The 21,047-nt window shown below is 35.0% G+C and overlaps 1 protein-coding gene across 7 annotated transcripts in view; it reads left to right on the top strand.

Moving 5' to 3' along the window:
* LRRC7 (leucine rich repeat containing 7) overlaps window positions 1-21,047 on the top strand; it is a 608,651-nt gene that overhangs the window by 342,250 nt on the left and 245,354 nt on the right. Inside the window, exon 8 of one of the 7 annotated variants that reach the window (XM_070467946.1) lies at window positions 9,065-11,055. The exons of 5 other annotated variants lie outside the window; for them this stretch is intronic. In XM_070467946.1, the coding sequence (XP_070324047.1) occupies window positions 9,065-9,071 (7 nt within the window). In that variant the 3' untranslated portion in view covers window positions 9,072-11,055. Of the gene's footprint in view, window positions 1-9,064; window positions 11,056-21,047 lie in introns of those variants that run through there. One more of the 7 variants, XM_070467945.1, reaches the window with a different exon arrangement.

Here is a 21,047-nt window from a genome sequence, read left to right as displayed (position 1 = left end):
TTGGAAAACTCAGAAATGACCACAAGACTGGAAAAGGTAAATTTTCATTCCAACCCCAAAGAAGGGGAATTCCAAAGAACCTTCAAACTATAGTACAGTTGCACTCATTTTACATGCTAGCAAGGTAATGCTCAAAATCCTTCAAGCTAGGCTTCAGCAGTATGTGAACTGAGAACTTCCAGATGTACAAGCTGAGTTTAGAAAAGGCAGAGAAACCAGAGATCAAATTGCCAGCATTTATTGAATCGTGAAGAAAACAGGGAGTCCCAGGAAAATATCTGTTTCTGCTTCATTGACTATGCTAAAGCCTTTGATTATGTGTATCACAATAAAGTGTGGAACATTCTTAAAGAGATAGGAGTACCAGACCACCTGACCTGACTCTTGAGAAACGTGTATACAGGTCAAGAAGCTACAATTAGACTCAGACATGGAACAATTGACTGGTTCCAAATTGGGAAAGGAGGATAACAAGGCTGTATATTATCACATTGCTTATTTAACTTATATTCAGATAATATGTTATGTAAAATGCCTGGCTGGATGAATCAAAAGCTGGAATCAATATTTCCAGGAGAAATATCAACAATAATATTTTTTAATATGAAATTCAGATATGCAGATGATACCACTCTAATTGCAGAAAGTGAAGCGGAATTAAAGAGCCTCTTGATGAGGCTGAAAGAGGAGAGTGAAAAAGCTGGCTGAAAATTCAACACTAAAAAAACTAAGATCATAATGTCTGGTCCCACCACCTCATGGAAAATAGAAGGGGAAAAAGTGGAAGCAATGACAGATTTTATTTTCTTGGATTCCCAAATCACTGCAGATGGTGACTGCAACCATGAAATTAAAAGATGTTTGCTCCTTGGAATGAAATTTATGACAAACCTAGACAGCATATTAAAAAGAAGAGACATCTTCTTTTGTTGACTCTGCCAACAAAGGTCTTCCAGGTGTCATGTACAGATGTGTAATTGACCATAAAGAAGGCCGAAGAATTGATGCTTTTGAACTGTGGTGTTGGAGAAGACTTTTGAGAGTCCCTTGCACTGCAAAGAGATCAAACCATTCAATCCTAAATCAGCCCTGAATATTCATTGAAATGACTGATGCTGAAACTGAAGCTCCAATACTTTGGCCACCTGATGCAAAGAACCAACTCATTAGAAAAAATCTTGATACTGGGAAGGATTGAAGGTAAAGGAGAAAGCAGTGATGGAGAGTGAGATGGGTAGATACCATCTCTGACTCAATGGACATGAGTTTGAGTAAAGTCCTGGAGATAGTGGAGGACAGAGGAGGCTGGCGTGCTGCAGTCCAGGGGATCACAAAGAGATGGACATGACTTAGCAACTGAACAGCAACTAGACATCTCATCTAATACTTAATCTTGAGTTGCTTTGTATTTGTCAAGGTAGCAAATTCTCAAATGGCGATGGAATGAAACCTAAGATAACAGCCAACAAGATGTTTTTCCTGTAAGTCTGTTACTATTTCTAGCATTGAAATATTGGAAAGGAAGGTGAGTGAATCTTCTAATGGAAAAACATTTAGGATGTGTGTGTATGTGTGTAAGTCACTAGGTCTGAAATGAATAGATGGTTAAAAATAAGAGAAAGTAGAATCTTCTTCTTACTTCCTCTCCAATAAAACTAATTGTTCTTTATGGGAGACGTGGTTTTCAAGGGAGACAGGATTGCTGTGCCAGGAGTGGAGAAGCTGCAGGGTCTGAAAATAACCATAAAGCTAAAGAGAATGTGATAAACCAACACTGTGTGGCTCACAATAACAGGTTCAGTGGTAGAATGGTGTATCCTTTCATCTCCCCAAAGTAAAATTAAAGAGCATTTAGAAGTTAGGATCTGATGGCTTCCAGACTTGTTAGAACACAGACCTTCTGACTTCAAGGATTACTTACCATTTTCTATTTATAAAGCATCTTACTATAATCCTTCCTTAAGAATATATGTATTACCTGGTTTCCCATATAAGGCATACATCAGAACATCCTTAAAAATCATAATAATAACCATTACTTATAGTGGTGTTATTCAAAACAAAGTTTCTTTTCAATTAGCTTCAAAATTAATTTTCTAGCACTGAATATCAATTCTGCATTAGTGCTCCTTTGGTAATTACTGCTTACCATCAAGGCTCCATTACGTTTCCATGTTTAAAATAATGAATGTGTAACTCTCTTGATTACTACTTGTGATTTATTGAGTTATTCTTTGAATACTAATGTTTTTAGCAGTATGTTTACTGTTTTTCCAAGATTTGTGAATCTACTAAACCTTGAAAAGTATATGTAAATATGTATGATACATACATATTCATATACATATAAAGTAAAAAGTATGTATATCTGTATATAAAATTGAAACTCACAGTAGGTGTACTATGTCATATTTTTTTCAGGCCCTTAGGAATTCTGGTATAAATACGTTAGTAAAGGCTCTATTACAAAATTATCATACATTTCCATGTCAGAGAAACTTAGAAATGTAAAAAAAAAAATTTAATTTCAGTTCTGGTTGTGATTCTATTACAAGTTTCTTATATTTTATTCTGCTTTCTCTTTTAATATCCTTCTTACCTTTAGCCTACATGAAGATTTTGTCAACATAAATATTTAGACCTGTTAGCAATTTTTTGTTTTGTTTTGTTTTATAGCTGCTTCTTCTAAGTTCCCAGTCTGAGAACAGATACATAAGTAGACAGTCAAAACAAACTTCTTTAAGAATGGAAAAGAACTGATTCCCTCAGAGAAGTGCAAGAAGGATTGAGTAACACATAAAAAACAATAGGTACCAAACCATTTAAAGGGTCAAAACATGGTATTGAAAGATTCAATGATGCATTTAAGTCCAGTAAGCTAAGGAGTGACATGATCAGTTTGAATCTTTAATAGTTATATTAGCAGTTATAAAGCAAATTTTTGGAAGATGGAATTGAGGTGTCTGGAAACAGATAGATTGAAAGCACATTTGAATAGCATAGAGATCATGTGAACTAGTTTAAATGAGTAACAATGGAATGGAGAGGAAAGACACAAGATATAGTTAAAAGACAGAGTCAAAAACACTTTAATGATTGAATTTGAGTTGGGAAGTATTGAAGGAAATGAGACATCAGGAGAACCACTGGTCGCTAGCTTAACAGACTTGTTGAATTATTGTGCTATAAACAGATACATTAGAAGTTTTGGAGACATGGAAGGGATAGGACAGATCCTAGTTAGAAATGTTGAGTTTAGTTTAGACTGATTAAGTTATAGTGAGATGCTCTGATGAAGAGGTCCAATTGATACACAGATTATTAAGCTTAGGGAGATCGCTGATAACTTTTGAATTTCTAATTCTAGGAGAATGATTAGATTAATTGGGATAAGTCAAGCTGGTGAAATATGAAGTTATTAAAATCATGTTTTAATAGGAAAATGCTCAGATAATAATATCACATCAAATAAAAACAGGAAGCGAAATTGCTTGTGCAGTAAAATCTCAATTGTGTAAAAACTAACCTAAAAAGACTGGAAAGAAAATCATTAGAGTTACAATGGTCATACTAGGGTTAAACATTTATGGTGACTTTTCCTCATTTTTCTGTTTATTTATATTTTACAAGATTTCTATGTGCATTACTCAAAAATCACTTTAGGGTACGGGATGGTTCCTGGAAAGATAGCAATTAAGTTGATTCTAAAGGACTAGATATCACTTTGCCAACAAAGGTGTATATAGTCAAAGCTGTGGTTTTTCCAGTAACCACATGTGGACGTGAGAATTGGACCACAAAGAAGCTTGAGCACCAAAGAAAGGATGCTTTCTAATTGTGGTGCTGGAGAAGATTCTTGAGAGTCCCTTGGACAGCAAAGAGATCAAACCAGTCAATCATAAAGGAAATCAATCTTGAATATTAACTGGAAGGACAGAAGCTGAAGCTGAAACTCCAGTACTTTGGCCACCTGATGCGAAAGAGCTGACTCTGGAAAAGACAGTGAAGCTGGGAAAGATTGAAGGCAAAAGGAGAAGGAAGCAGCCGAGGATAAGATGGCTAGATAGCATCACTGACTCAATGGACATGATTTGAGCAAACTCTGGGAACTAGTGAAGGACAAGGAAATCTGGCGTGCTGCAGTCCAGGGGGTCCCTAAGAGTCATACACGACTTAGCGGCTAAACAACAAAGGACGAGATAGGAATTAATCAGATAAAGGTCCTCTAGTAGTAATAGGGGGAGTAGCACTAGTAGCGGAGGTACATAGGTAAGGAATACCGTTCACGCAGGGGACTGTAAGCAGTTGAGGATTGTTGAAACGTAGCATGATGGTATAGAGTGGTCAGCAAGGAAGCCAGATAGGGATGTGTGAGACCTTGAGATTCTATCCGGTGCCCTCTGGGCAACTGTGTATTGCCCAGGGTAGTGCATTTATTTGCTAAGGTCAAAATAACAGAGTATTTCAGACTGAGTGGCTTAAACAATAAAATTTTCTTTTCTCAGTTTTAGAGGTTAGCAGTCTAAGAACAAGTCAGCATGGCTGATTTCTTCAAGGTCTCTCAACTTGACTTGCACATTGCCAACTTCGGTGTCTTCACATGGTCTTCCCTCTGTGAATCTGTGCCCATATCTCCTCTTCTTTTAAGGAAAGCAGTTATTTGTGTCCTTATTGGATTAAAGTCCACCCTAGTGACTTCAATTTAACTTAATTACCAGTTTAAACACCCTATTTCTAAATATAGTCATATACTGAGGTACTAGGTGTTAAAAATATCAACACATGAATTTGGAGGAAGGTGAGGCACAATTCAGTACATAACAGAGAGTGATATGGTTAAATTTCTTTGGCAACCATGTGGAATATGAATTTCAGGGAGAAAAGATGGATGAACAGACTAATTTAATTATCCAGGCAAGAAATCATGATGTGTAGAACAGTGAATATGAATCAATGAATTTAAAATCAACATAATAATAGTATTTCCAGAAAGATAAGCTAGTCTAGAGGGGAAACAATTAATTCAATTTTAAGGCATTCAATTCTATGCCTAGTATAGTGTTAAATATGGGAGTCTGAAGCTCAAAGACATATCTGGGCTGTAATTCTGGATTTGGGCATCATTAGTAGAGATGTTATTTGAAACTGAGAACAGGTCAGTGAATCTGAGTGATGAAAGCAATAGACTTAAAACAGAAAACCAGCATTTACAGACCAGGCAGATAATGAGTCCATGATGGAGAAACAAAGGTATAAGGTAAAGCAGAAGAGCGCCTCATCGTAAAACCTGAGGAAGTAGAGAGGTTTGATGAAGGGAATAATCAAAAAGTCAAAGAGAGCAAAGGGATCCCAAAGACAAAAACTGGGAAGTATTAGCTGAATTTGGGATTATAAGGGCTTTTGGACGTGGACACTTAACAAGTTCCTTGAACTTCTATGTGCAAGGCACTGGGTGAAGCATTATAAAGCATATAATCATACTTCACTTTGAGCTTCACTTAAGACTGAGGAAAGGAGCATTATGTTTGTTTTATAAAATAAGAATGCAGTGACCAAGGGAAGTCAAATAACTTAAGTCTTAAGGTCAACAGACAACCCAAGATCAGTGGAAGTCAGCTTTAGATTTCTTTCTGTGTCACCCAAACTGGCATGATTAACTGCTAGTAATACTAACTTCCTAAAAGAGAGACAGTTTTATTAAGTTGGAAGGACTAGAATTCCACAGAGCAGTGGGCTGATGAGTGACTATTAGATGGGTAAGTAAGATAGAGTACCCTTTTCAGAAGAGAAGAAAGGAGGACAGCTCATCTTGCTCTCATTTCTTTAGTACATTGCCTGGAACACAGTAGATGTTCAATAAATTTTAGTTCAGTGAACAAGAAAGAAATATTTACTTGAGCTAGGCATGTGGTATACATGGAAGTGGAGGCAGCAGAGATGTAGATGGCACGCAGCCCAAGGCGGGGATAGTACAGAGGATAACACAAAGAAGAAAGGGGAGAAAGCTTAAACCAGATGCTTCCTAGAAAAGGTTGATAGAGTTCCAGATCAAGTGCACAAGTAAGAATTTCACCTGAAACAGAATTTTTAAGGTTGGAAAATAAAAGTGAAGTAGAGAAATAAATGCATAAGGACAAGTTGCTTCATCTTTTAACAATTTTATTCATATTAAGCTCCCTCAAGAAAGACTGTCTCACCATTTCCAAGTCATGAATTCATATCTGTAATGCCCTCTGCCTAGATTTCCCTCTTTTTCACTGTATGGCAATCTCTTATTTCAACATAATGGCTCCAGTCACAGACTGTCCCTTCAAATTTTTTGTTCAATTCTCTATAAACAGAATCTGTCATTCCTTCTCTCTTCTACCTCTTCATGCACTCCTGTAGTGACTTGAAGGCCATGGAAAAATACTCCTACATTTATTTATTAAGTATATAAATGAAATACCTTATGAAATGAAATACCTTAGCATATCAACAAAATATTTCAAAACATCATACAGTGTGTTTCAAAGCAAAGGAATTTCATAAGTTGATTTAGCTTTGACACAAATTGTATTTATTAATTCAACCTTTTATATACAAAATAATGTTTTACATTTTCTTACTAGTGAGCTAAAATAAAGACTACTCTGTCAGATGACTGTATTTTGTAATAGAAGCACATTCATAAGTTTTAATTCATTGAGTTTTAATAGTCTCACTGCAAATGACACATAGGTCGGAAAATTTTTTTGCAATGTGTTTAAAGAATGATGTGTTACTTGCCATTAGAAAAATTTATATATTGCTCACTGTGATGTTTAAATATAATGATATGTTCTTCTGCCCTCACTTCAAAGTCAAATTGTATTCTGTAACACTTTAAGCTTTCAGGGTTGAATTCTGGCTAGTTCAATAATGGGATGAGATTACTGACTGCTGTATTACTATTCTGTAGATAAATTCATTCTTGAATAATCTGTATGCCCTGTGAGAAGGTCAAATGATAAGGCAGAAAGATCTGAAACAAAGCACTAAGATTTCATTGCTTTGAGTTTGCCAGATATCCAGTTGCATATTTCAAATTATCTAGAAAAATACACAAAGTGAACAATTATATTCAACTTGAGCTGTAGAGCATTATCCTCATCTAAATTATAAAATGACAATCATACATATAAAATAGGAAATATAATATTCTTTGTAACATTTTGCATATGCTAATATATTCCTTCTATACTAAGAATGTGAATTTAATAAACATATATTGGGAGAATTAAGATAATGTTGTGAAATAGCTATAGCAATTTGTCCAATAAACACCTCTCTAAATAACTATTTAATATTATACCAAGAAAATAAATGAAACTAAAACTCGAGCAAAATTTGAGACAAAGTATCATCACAGATAATCTGTGTATGTATTGCCTGTCCATTAAGTTTGCCTATAGACAATTTTTGTTCAAACAGTCTATGTGCATTTTTAATCCACCTTATGTTAGCATTGAGTTCAACATTTAGAGAATTTCCAAAGTTACACTGTAATTAATAATCATATAGATACGAAGACTCTAGTTCTTGCTTTCTACTACAAAAATGCTTGAAGATTAATGTACATTAATTTCAGTTATATGCAAAAATATTGTAACATAAGAATGTTTCTGTTTTTAATTGAAATGTAAATCTCTAACTGGAGCAAAGATAAATTTCTAATAAAGATAAGGTATTTAATCATTATTTAATATTTTGTATAACCATAATTGCATTTATCTGAGAAACTGTAATTTGCTTTGTTTTGCTATTTAACTATATCCAATTTTTAAATCATATGTTAATAAAAAAGAGCATTTAAGTAATTTGAATAAAATGTACATCAAAGTTGTAAGTGAAATACGTGTAAATCATTAACTGAAACATGCAATTGGTGACTTTTCTGGAAAAAAAAGAAAAGCAGAATCAAAGTAAAGTAATAGTGTGATTAATTGATTCAGTATGGCTCCTACTGAAAAATTATGTTCAATAAGACTCTGTCATTATAATTTGTGATCATTTGTCACTTTACAGTAAATCAAATATAATGGATTCAGGTTCACAAGCTGTATAAATGACTGTCCTAAAAATGACAATTTTTAAAATAAAAAAGACAGTTGTTTGATTTAATTTAAAATAGTCATTGTATATTAATTTGAGCTACTTATGTGTTTCCAGTAAATATTTACTTTGTAAATGATTTTGTTCTCATATATGCATATATAATTTAAAAATCAAATCAATTTAAAAAAAATATGTTTCAAGATACAAGTTACAAATAAACATGAAGATATTTGGTAAAAGTTGTTAAATATTTAGTAAAAAATAATTAGAATGAATGATTATTTTTATAACCAAAAACATGATTCTACTCAGAATTCTTTGAATATAATAAAACACACTCTTACAGTATGTTGCCTTCTGTATCTCACTGATTTCTTCAGTGTTGTTGTCCCCTATGAGAGCTTTTGTCAAACACTATAGATTAAGCTGAATTATTCTACATATGATGTAAACTGATAAATTTGAGAAGAAAATTTTACTTGACAGAACATTCATAAACCAAATTTTGTTATTTTCAGAGGGAAAGGGACACTGAAAAATCAGAGTAAAATACTAATGGGTTCATTTGTGTTCTGCCTTGAACATCATGAATCAGGAATGCTTGTTATTGTCAAATTAATTTAAATGAGTAGAAATAACCTTGAAAATAAAACTTTAAGCAAGTTATTTTCATGAGACTGGTTTATTGCTCAATGATTCTTATATAAGTGTTTTGCTTTCTTCTTTTAGGAAGCATGCATGTTTTTTAGTCATCTTGTCCAATACCACTCAGTTTGGTTTTCTTTCTATCCTGTCTAGTATTTGTCTAATCCTAGAACTGTACCGCTTTACAAAAATCTTGTTTATAACCTACTTATATGCAATTATACTGAAACAAGCAAACATTTCACCTCCCTGTAATATAGACCAATTGAAATAGCTATTTAAGTCACCTTCTGCATTAGGAATTCCATCTTTTGGGCATTGAAATTGATTTTTCTCATCTTAGCATCTGAAGATCCAGAGTGTGCCCCTTGCCCAATCGCCTGAGACTATACAGTGACACCTACAACAGACGATGTGGAGGCAGCAGCTTTTCGGGCTCCAGAAATGGCAGCATCAGGAGCATCAGCACGAATAGACTTTGGAGAGGTAGTTCTCCCAAACTGTATTATCAAACCAAACATTTTTGGTGTGCTACCTGCTGATGGGGGCTGCCTTCTTACTGCCTATTGTAATGCAAAATGTTTGGTCTTTGTTAAAATTTAATAATGACATTTCTGGCTAATATAAAGCAACCTGATTTTTTCCCAAGTGTGTTCAGTTGCCTTAATTTCCAATTAATATGAAATTTTATCAGTCTTAGAAAAACATTAGCACGTATTTTTGTCCAATATATTTCCCTTAGTTGATATAAAGCTGCTGTCACAGAAAATTTTTGTATAAATATTTTTGAATAGATCAAAATAAACCACCATTTAAAAGGCATCCTAAAGCAGTAAACAAGAGAATTTCTGTAGTCATTTATATACTTCAGAGGCTGAATAGGATTGCCCAGTTCATCTGTCATACCCCCTAGTTATGTTCTATTGTGAACTTACTTTGCAAAGTGAATAACTATTCCCAGATGGCCCTTATCAAAATATGAAAGACCAGTGACTGACTGGTTTTATGTTTCCTTACATTTTATGTAATTTAATGTGAAACAGTTATTTTGTAACTATAAAACACATTTGTTAATTAACCACATTAGCTTTATCTATGCAGTTCAGTGACTTATTTCAATTTGCATATAAAATGAATTTGCATATAAAATGTAATGACGTCTTTGCAAAATAAATAACAATTGACATAATGGGTGCTTTTGCTCTTAACATTTTATACATTTGACTTCAAAGAGTAGGATATATTTCATAGTGAAATTTTGAAGAGTTTGAAATTCAGCATCCAGAGATCTTCATCTTGATACAGTACCACATATTCATTCTTCACCTGGTCTTCACTTCTTTTTGGAAAAAGACAAGATACAAAGAATTTATATCAGTTCTATTGAAACTATTGTTTGATTGAATATAATTTGAAGATTCTTTTCATAAACCAAATATAAACAGTATAGATACATTGAGCTTAATAGTGTTTTTATTTTTTATTGTCATTTGCTTCTAGTTTATTTTCTTAGTTAGGAAATTACAAGTTGTCACTTTTTATAAAATCTACACTATGGAGTTGAAATGTACTTTTCTGAATATTTCTATTCTGTTTTTAATGCATTTTAATTATGTGAATTTATAAAATAATGACCCTAAATGCATAGTCTTTTGTAAAAAGCACATATATATTTGAAAGTGGATGTTGTTCTTTTAGTTCAAATTGTGTAAATATGGATTCTTACATGTGTACTTATAAAGAGCTTATGTAAATCTTCATAAACTTACTTAATTGAGTTTGTACAACATTGTTTTCAGCTGTGTGGCATATACTCATTGACTTCTGTCATTTTCACATATACTGCACATATCTCTAGAAACTGTGATTTGAACATAAATGTCTGACTCTGCTTTAGAACAAATTGTGCTGTTTTAGTGTAGTTTTATAATATGCTCCCACCATGTCCTTCAAATACCATTTTAAAGATTATTTAAAACATTCTGCATGAAAATAGCATTAAAGTATTTAAGAAATATTTCTGCCTCCGTCATGTTCCAAGTAAGGAACTGAATTTTCTATTGTTAAATTTGAGAAGTCTTATGGAACTGCAGTTAAACTCTGTAACAACATGCAGTAGTTCTGTTGGATAATTATTGTGCTGAACCATGTTGCATTTCTAGTCTTATGATAACATATTAAATACAATTGAGAGCTTATATGTATAGGATAAAGGAAAGTTCTCTTAATGAAAAGACATTAACAAGTAACAAATAATTGTTGTCTAGCTGGAATGGTTTAAAACTGCATTAGTAGAAGGGATTGCAGAAGTAAAAAATTAAATTACATGCCATCATATCAAATTATATGCCAAAAATATGATTCATTTTTGTCCACCATTAATGCTACGTCACTGTAGTGTTCCAACAAGTGGAACTGATTGTAAATTCCTTGGCAATGTTTATGGCACTCTAATCTTTTATACTAAGAGGAATAACATGTGTCAATTTAACAAAAATATTAAATGTATTTGTTTTATAAAGTTACATATTTTTTAGCCTCTAGGTATATATTATTTAAACTAGACAAATTGTTAAAAGGATGTGTTATTTGTTTGAGTGAGGGGTAAGGCGTTTGTTATTATTGAAATCACAGTAATCTCATTGAGCTAACATTTAGAAATATATTCAGTTGATCACATTTTCATGGATGGTGGGATATGCATATTAAAGCAGAATTTGACTAAATATACAATAATAATTAAAATGAAAAATAATTATTAGGAAGAAGGCAACACAATATGTGCTCACCCATTGTCTAGGATACAAAGTATTTTACAACAGAACCTCTTCCCACCTTGTAAGATAAGTATCCCTCCTGGGAACCTGGGCCATCATGTGAGCAACATATTGAATTGCCTTTTGACATCTTATTGACATTTCATGAAGAGAAGTCAATTTTTAACAGCTCTTAACAGTGTGTAAGGCCTTCCTTGCTGGTTCGGTGGTAATGAATCCACCTGCCAATGCAGATTTGATTTCTGAGTCAGGAAGATCCCCAGAGAATAAAATGGCACCCCCCTCCAGCATTCTTGCCTGGGAAATCCCATGGACAGTGATCCTGGTGGGCCGCAGTCCGTGGGGTCACAGAAGAGTCCAACATGAATTAGTGACTAAACAGCAGCAGCAGTATCTTAGAAAATAGACTACATCTCCTAATGTTTCTCAGAAATTACAGGTTCCTGCATGTTTATGAAGAACTTCATATACTCTCCCATTCTTATTTCTTTTTTGCATCAAATTTTACCAACTACGATATCTGCCACTTTGTATTCTATTTTAAATCAAGTCAACTTTCTCTGAAACAAAGCTGGCATATCTAAAAGTATGTTAGTCACTCAGTCATGTCCAACTCTTTTGTGACCCCATGGACTGTAGCCCACCAGGCTCCTCTGTCCGTGGGATTCTCCAGACAAAAATATTGGAATGGGTTGCCATTTCCTTCTTCAAGTTTTGTCACCAAAGAATACGATTATTTTACAAATTTTTTAGTCATAAACAAACCATAGCAAAGTTATATTAGGTGTTGTCAGTTTTACTTTATGTTAGTTGCTTCTGCCACAGCAACCAGTATAAATTAGGTAAAGACCGATAGTCTATGTGTATTTATTAGCATAAAATGAGAAAATATTAGTAGGGCAAAGATATAGCATATTGATGTCATTACAGTAAAAGTAACAGGTTCAGAACAGAATAGGTTAGAAGAGCCTGAGGATGTGGAAACTACACAATTGCTCAAAATTTTAGTGAAGTAAAATCTTCTGTAAATCCAGTAATTCCCCTTACCCCTCACTCAATGCATGCAATTGCTTTGGTTGAGCTATATGATGCATAAGGATGGGACTATATACCATTTAAAACAGAGCTCAGTCATCTCTTGTGCTTGGGCAATTTTGGAGAGAATACAAACCTTTAATTCAGTCCAGCTCAGTAAACATTTGTCAAGCACTGTGATTAACATCAGAGACACCGAGTACAATAGAGCCCCTGCAGTTAGGCAGATCATGTTTTGGTAAGGAATACAGACAAGTAAAGCATTACATGCTATGCAGCATTTGCATAAGATTTTAGAAATGTGATGAACAGAAATAGAATAGAGTAATGCTTAATCCTATCAGCAAAGTCCAGGTGAAAACGTACAAAAGAGATGAAGTTCAAAGAGTCTTTTGAACAATAAATTTGAATCAATTAATAACAAGTGGGCAGAAAGAGTAGTTTGCTTAAAGAGGACACATGGCACAAGGAATTAGCAAAATCACATGTGTGACGGAGGAACAGCCAGGAAGTAGATAGAGAAGATCTCATGAAGGGCCCATGTGCCACGGTTGGACTTCATTTGTGGGTAACATTGAGGTTTCAATGAAATTGCTTTAAGTTGAGGAATGATGAATTTGTGAGTTATGGGATAAAATTTGTAAAGATTTATAGGCGACTTCTTCACTAAGGAAGCAGAGAGCAAAAGCCACTCAGTGTTTATTTTTTAACAGCTTTATTGAGGTGTATATGACACAACATAAAATCTACCCATTAAAGTGCACAAGTTAATGATTTGGGGTAAATTTACAGAGCTGTGTAATCATCACCGCAATGCAGTTTTCAACATTTCTGTCACTTTCCAAAGTCCCGTGTGGCATTCCCAGTCAAGCTTCCATCTGATCTCAGTTTTCACTCCAGCCCTATGGCAACCACCATTCTGTTTTCTGTCTGGATAAATTTGTCTTTTCTCAACATTCCATGTAAATGGAATCACACAATATGTAATGTTTTATGTCTGACTTCTTTCACTTAGCATCATGTTTTGAGGTTTCTGGCAGATTGTTGTGAGACAAATAGAACAGAGGTATTTTACGTCTCAAAAGATTGTGACTATGGCAAAAACAAGACATATGAGAAGGGTGTTGTGTGAACCTGTCCAAAGTGTGAGGGATACAAGGGGACCAAGAGTGTGAGACAGGATGGCACGGAAAGAGAGTTCAGTCAGAGTAAAAGACTCAGGAGTGTACAATAACATGAAAGTAGCAAAAAAAAGTCAAGATATTTTAATTAGATTTATTGAAGGCTAAATCTTGAACCGTTATTTCCTTCCCTCTTTAAAGGTTTGTAATGGGCATTTGTAAATATTGGACTTCCTACTTGTGGTTACTACCCTACGGATATCACAAACTTGGCTTCTTGGATTGAAATCACTTCTCCAGAGAACACAATATCTTAGAAAAAAGTCACTACATCAGGACAGACTGACATCTGCTGTTAAGATGTAAGGGGGAAAGTGAATCTAAAACAAGCTGTATTTTCCTTGGAAAACCACTTGGGACCTTGTGTTTGGTCACACTGATACTGAAACTACAATTTTTTAAGTATGCAGGGTTGGTTTATGAATTTGTATTCATAAATTTATGAATTTATAACTCAAGTCATAAATAAAGTTCTTTCTTCAAGAAGAGAAGGCTACTGGCACATTCTCTGGATCTATTTTGAAGCTCCACCCTATTAGCTGAGAAGGCCTACCCTGCTGGACTACTAGTATTAGAAAAATAATAAGATTAACGGTGTAGCTGATGAAATAAAAAGACTTAAGTGCTGACTGAAATAGCCTACCACTTGGGTGCACTAGAAGGGCAAGCTCAGAAACAAAGAAGTAACCAAGTAAGACAGCCTGATGAGGATTTCCAGGTTTAATGTCTTGACTGACTTCAGTCCAAGAACCATGAATATCAGAGCCTCAGAGCACAGCAACCAAGTTCTGGTTCCCCAGGGCCCTATCAGGAGAACTTCATCCCCAGAAACCCTGGCTCTATTGCTGGGGAGGCTAGACGTGGATTTGCCACTGCTCACCCACTAAAGGACCTTTGGTATAGTGTGACCTAAGGAGGCAAAGAGAGACTTTGCTCTGTCCTAGTTAGAGTCCTTCTGCAGTCATTTCAGGTAAGGACTAGAACTCAGTTCCAAAGCCACAGTCTTAGGGTCCCCTGATGTAGCCCAGAGTAGGCAGGAAAAATCCAGAACCTGAATGTTGGTGTGGCCTGTTTGCTTTTGTTAGAGTAATAAGGGGTATCCGCCAGCTGCCAAACAGAAACTCTGGTCTTGAAGAGAGAAGCGAGTGAAGCCAGCACTAATACCCTTATATCATGAGAAGTTGCTATGTCTCAATGAGATGTCCAGACACATAGAAGTATCTGCATACTTTGTGTTTGGGGAGGAAAATAGACATTAAAACAAACTTGGATAAGATAGAGGTTTTTATATTTCTCCTCTCTCTTTACCCACTATGTTTCTTCCCCCACTTCTGTATACTGAGAAGAGAAAAGATAAACCACTGGAAGATTCTTTTAAAGGAAAGTTGTCAAAAGAGAAGAATTGTACTCTCATGTAGGCTTGATGTAGAAGCTAGAGGTGAGGGGACATGAGACATCAAGAGTACACACTGTGAGACTTTTATCCAGCACTGAAAGAGTACATACCCATATAGTCAAAGCTATGGTTTTTCCAGTAGTCATGTATGAATGTGAGACTTGGACCGTAAGGAAAGCTGAGCACTGAAGAATTCATGCTTTTGAACTGTGGTGTTGGAGAAGACTCTTGAGTGCAAGAAGAAGACTCCTTGGACTGTAAGGGGATCAAACCAGTCAATCCTAAAGGAATTCAGTCCTAAATATTCATTGGAAGTACTGATGCTGAAGCTGAGACTCCAATACTTTGGCTACCTGATGCAAAGAGCTGACTCATTGGAAAAGACCCTGATGCTGAGCAAGATTGAAGGCAGGAGGAGAAGGGGACAACAGAGAATGAGATTGTTGGATGGCATCACTGACTTGATGGACATGAGTTTGAGCAAGCTCTGGGAGTTGGTGAGGGACAGGGAAACCTGGTGTGCTGCAGTCCATGGAGTTGCAAAGAGTCAGACAGGACTGAGAGACTGAACTGAACTGAGAAAGAGATGATCAAAGATACAAGATGAGGTGAACATGATAACAGAAATAAGAGGAAGATTTACAAAGGATAAGAGAGTAAGCTTTTCTTAGGAGTTTGGTGTCGTATAAGGTTAAAAAGAAAATATCAGTAAGAAATACTATAAAACAAATTTGGGCTTCCCAGGTGGTTCAGTGATAAAGTGTCTGCCTGCCAATGCAAGAGACACAAGAGATGCAGGTTCAATCCCTGGGCCAGGAAGATCCCCTGGAGGGGGAAATTCAACCTACTCCTGGAAAATTCCATGGACAGAGGAGCCTGACAGGCTACAGTCCATGGGGGCACAAAGAGTCAGGCATGACTGAGCGCACACACACACACAAACACATGAAACAAGTTCACAGCATGATTCCCTTATCCATCAAATAACTCAAGGAAAGAAGCTTCTATTTAGAAGCTGTGTTTCTTTAAACATCCTTTACAACAGTATTATGAGAGTGAATACAGATAGCAGGGAGACCAGTTGCTATAATCTGGCAAAGAGAAGGTGAATGCAATGACAATAGGGCCAAGAAAAGTAAGTAAAATTGAGAAGCATTTTTGGAAGTGAAATCCAAAGGACTTTCATCAGAGTGTTTACTCTGGATGTGTATAAGGAAAACAGGAAAACGTTGACAAAATCAAACTGCTTTCAGTTTACTCCTTAAATCAGGGTTTCACTTTGTGGCTTTATGATTTGATTTGAAAGAGATGTTCCATACAACAGTCATAGGCATGTACAGATGCAACTAATAACAAATCTGTAAAGCCAAACATAAAACATTAGCACTTTTTGATTGACTATAGCTCTTCTTCCATATAGTACTTGACTAAGGTCCAGTTCAAATGTCGGTGCTGGTGATTTAGTCGTTAAGTCACATCTGACTCTTGCGACCCCATGGACTGTTTTCCAGGCAAGAATACTGGAGTGGGTTGCCAGTGCCTTCTCCAGGAGAATCTTCCTGACCCAGGGAGGGAACCTGTGTCTCCTGCATTATAGGCAGATTCTTTACTGCTGAGCCACCAGGGAACCCCCCAAATGTTAACACCTTTGTGAAAATTATGGTTTCCCATCCATAATAACTCTACCACAAATACATATAGGACTTTGAATGCAATATTGCTAAAAATTTGTCAGAATTAGTTGTTTGAAAGTCTGTTTCCTTGAGCTCTTTGAAGACAATACTAATCTTTATCTTCTTCACCATTGCATCTCCAGTAGCTAGTACTTTGTCCAAAGTTAGATTTGTTGAATGAACAGAGAAAATATGGCAGTTGAAAGAATTTTAATTTTCTGTTCAGTTCAGTTCAGTTGCTCAATAATGTCCAGCCCTTTGCAATCCCATGGACTGCAGCACGCCAGGCTTCCCTATCCATCACCAACCCCCGGAGCTTACTCAAACTCATGTCCATTGAGTCGATGATGCCATCCAACCATCTCATCCTTATAAATTTCTGCTTAGCATTTAAGTACCATTATGTGTAATAAAAACAACATAAATTCTAAAGGCAATCTCTATCTAAAAATTGTGAAATTGTTGCAAGAACTATTCTAATCAGAACTTCCAGTGAAATCAACATATTTACATGCTCCTAGTCTCAGTTATTCAAGGTACTAGATTATTACTGAGTACTTATATAGTTGTCACTTCATTTGAATTACTAAAGTATAATTTTAGACCATCATTCTAAAATTTAGCAAATACCTTTTAAATGAAGCAATGATACTGACCTTTCTCATTTGGCTTCACTTACTTGATTGATTTCTTACTATCCATCCTTTAATCTTCCAGTGTATCAGGCCTACATGTCTATCTCTCTGTCTTATTTATTTATGTATTTTTTTTATTTTTCTAAATTGTAGGTTTCCTGAGGATGTGTATGTTGTTTATTCACTCTCCAGAGTAGCTAAAATAGTGGTTTGCAATTCATATGCATAGCTAAAAAAAAAAAAAAAGTAAGTCCCCCCAAATACTTAGAGAAAATAAGATTACTTCCAGTTGGGAGGTAAGGAGAATGTACTTGAGAACATTTGACCTAGGGTTTGAAGGGGAAGTTATATTTCAACTACTGGGAAGAAAGCAGTGGTAAATTTGCAGAGGAAATGAAGGATGTCAGAAAGTACAAAGCATAGTTATGGAATGTCCTAACTTTGCTGACAGTTGGATAAGTTAAGATGAGTAGTGGAAATAAAAGTAGAAAGTAGTGGATTGAGGTGGACCTGGCTAACTAGTGGCTACTAAAAAATTTTGATTATGTGAGTAACAAGAAAGAGCTGGTATTTAAGACAGGAGTTAAAAACTTTTTTTTAATTTAATTAATTTATTTATTTGACTTTACAACATTGTTTTGGTTTTGCCATACACTGACTTGAATCAGCCATGGGTGTACATGTGTTCCCCGTCCTGAACCCCCCCTCCCACTCCCTCCCCATCCCATCCCTCTGGGTCATCCCAGTGACAGGAGTTAAAACCTTAAATAAGAAAATAAATGTTAGAGCAACATTCCATCAATAAAGCATATGATATACTTAAGCACAGTGCTGTGCATATTTTTAAGTCTCTTCTGAGTGGCTGGCACTATGATAGACCTGAAGATAGATGAAGTCATATGCTTAACAACTTAGTCTTTGTCTTTTCCTCCAATAAAACAATAATCAAGACAAAACTGACTTAAACTATAGGTGATCTTGTGTTCATTGACAGTGAAAGGGAATTAATATGTATTTAGTGGATACACCAGAGTCTTTATCCACAAACATTATTTCATTAAACCTTTTAACAGTGTAAGGTATGTGCTGTCACTTTTCTTAACCAACTGGGAAATTGTATCTCAGAAATTAAGCAGAAAGTGGCAGAACTTGAATTCAAACCCATTTTGTTTTCCAGTACTCCATAAGGTAGTGACGTCACTGTTTTCCTACAGGTTGTAGCTCTGCTTAAATTATACATTTAGCAACTTTAAATTAATTATGCTGATGTTGTTCTTAATTGATTGACCTTCAAGGCACTTGATTAGATATCATACCCTATTAATGCCTCTTCTGTATTATAGATATGCATCACATATGACAATAATTGATATTATTTAGAGGTGTTTTTCATTTTAAAAAATACATCAGGATACATTTTGGGTTCTGATGTCACAGATTAACCATTCAGTCCTCATAACGATAAATTAAGCAGATGATGAATGAGTGTCAAAGACTGTAAGAGTATCGGTTTATTTGTAATTATGTAAGGTTTTGATCCTCCTTTAAATTTGTGGCTCAGTGTCTTTATCAGTTTTACCTTTCCAACCTGTTAAAACCAAGCTGATTTCTTCTTTAGCATTTCCTAACATAAGAGACTGTAAAGGTACATAAGAGACTGTAAAGGTACCAATACCTCACACAGTCAGCATGCAATGCAAGAGACCACTCCTGAGTGGGGAAGATCCCCTGGAGAAGCAGATGGCAGCCCACTCCAGTATTCTTGCCTGGAGAATCCCATGGACAGAGGAGCCTGGCAGGCTATGGTCTATGGGGTCGCAAGAGTTGGACATGACTGAGTGCCTAAGCACACAGCACACAATATACATCAATTCTATATTATATTTCTCCTTGAGGACAAATGTTTAGAATTGTAATTTTCATTATAAGTTGATGCTTTGCAGAAGGATTTTGCAAAAATTGGTGAAACTTTGAAATATAAATTTTTTCTATGGTAATTACTGTGAAACAGTTAAGTAGCCCAAGATGTTTCTATAGTAATTACTGAACAATGTGCTTTCAGTATTCCTTGATGTAAGTAAATATAGAAACTGCAGCTTTTAATATTAAAACATTTGTTACTTTAAGATATTTCTAAATTTACTTTTTAATGTAGTATTTATCATGCTTGAAATCAAACTTATTTCTGTGATATACGTAATTGATATACAATTTACTCTTTAGGAAAACAAAGAGAAACTGGAAAAATTTTAGGAAAAGCAAAAGAATGTAATTCTCATCAGTCTTCTCTAGATCAACAGGTTTGGACATCTATAATTGTAAAAAAAAGAAAGACTTGGAAATAAGAAGAATTAAAAAGCAGCAATAAATGTGGATACATTGAAATGACAATCTATAAACTATCATGCTAATTTTGTCCTTTAGTAATGCTAACAGAAGAGCAAAAGGGTATATTCCATTTAAACCAAGCTTAAGGAACAAGAAGTAAATGTATTCAACACTAGTGACAGAAAACTCAGTAAGAGAATGAAAATTAGAATCAAGAAAAACTTGCCCAGCATAATGTATTGAGTACTCTACTATGTGCTGAGAATTTCAAAGATATATTGGGTCCTTTCATTGAGCTTTTGGTTCTGTAGAAAAGGTATTCTAGGCAAGGAAACTCATGTGCTAAAGCAGAGAAAAAAATGAGAAAATTGATAAATTATGCAAAATACTGGAAGATTTGTTTATGTTGGATGTATTGACTTGTGCATAGCAAAAGATAGGGTTTGAAAAGTAGAGTAGAGCCTATTCAAATAAGGTTTTGTATGCCAGTATAATGGTTATATAAATAAAGAGAAATAAGTTTAATTCAGCCAATTTTTCAAGGAATATTGGACATTTAATTTTACCTAATATAGGCACAAGAATTTAACTCATCAGTAGTATAATTGCTAATATTTATTGAGTTCACTTATATTAACTCGTTCGATCTTCACATTAATTCTCTGAAGTATTAGTACTATCCTTATTTTATAACTATATAAAATTTATAAGTATAAAAATTTTGTAATTGCTTATGTCTATTGAATTCACCTGTATTAACTCATACTGTCTTTATATTAATTCTCTGAAGGAAATATTAGTACTATCCTTATTTTATAAGTAAAGACACATAAAGGCATCACTTACCCAATGTCCCAAAGTTGGTAAGGTGAGGTGGAAGGATTCTAACCCTTGCAGCCTGACTCAGAAGCCTTGTTCTTAATTACCATGACTCAGCAAGGTAGAGTCCACTTAAACTGGTTTGAAGTTCTGAGGGTATCTGATGATATTTTTGTAGGTTTAAATATTGAGTTCAGGAAGGCTTTACATTTGTTAGCAAAGTATCCAAATCTTAAAAAATAAATAAATAAATAAAACAGCTTTATTTAAGTATTTTTGTGTGTGTGCGTGTGGTATGTGTGCTTAGCAACTCCATGGACTGTAGCCTGCCAGGCTCTTCTGTCCATGGAACTCTCCAGGCAAGAATACTGGAGTAGGTTGCCATTTCCTACTCCAGGAGGTCTTCCCAACCAAGGGATCGAAACTGCGTCTCTCGAACCTCCTGCATTGGCAGACAGATTTTTTTTTTTATCACTGCACCT

The sequence above is a fragment of the Odocoileus virginianus genome, chromosome 5 (assembly GCF_023699985.2).
Source record: "Odocoileus virginianus isolate 20LAN1187 ecotype Illinois chromosome 5, Ovbor_1.2, whole genome shotgun sequence".
Taxonomy (NCBI): domain Eukaryota; kingdom Metazoa; phylum Chordata; class Mammalia; order Artiodactyla; family Cervidae; genus Odocoileus; species Odocoileus virginianus.
This window is presented reverse-complemented; position numbering and strand designations above follow the sequence as displayed.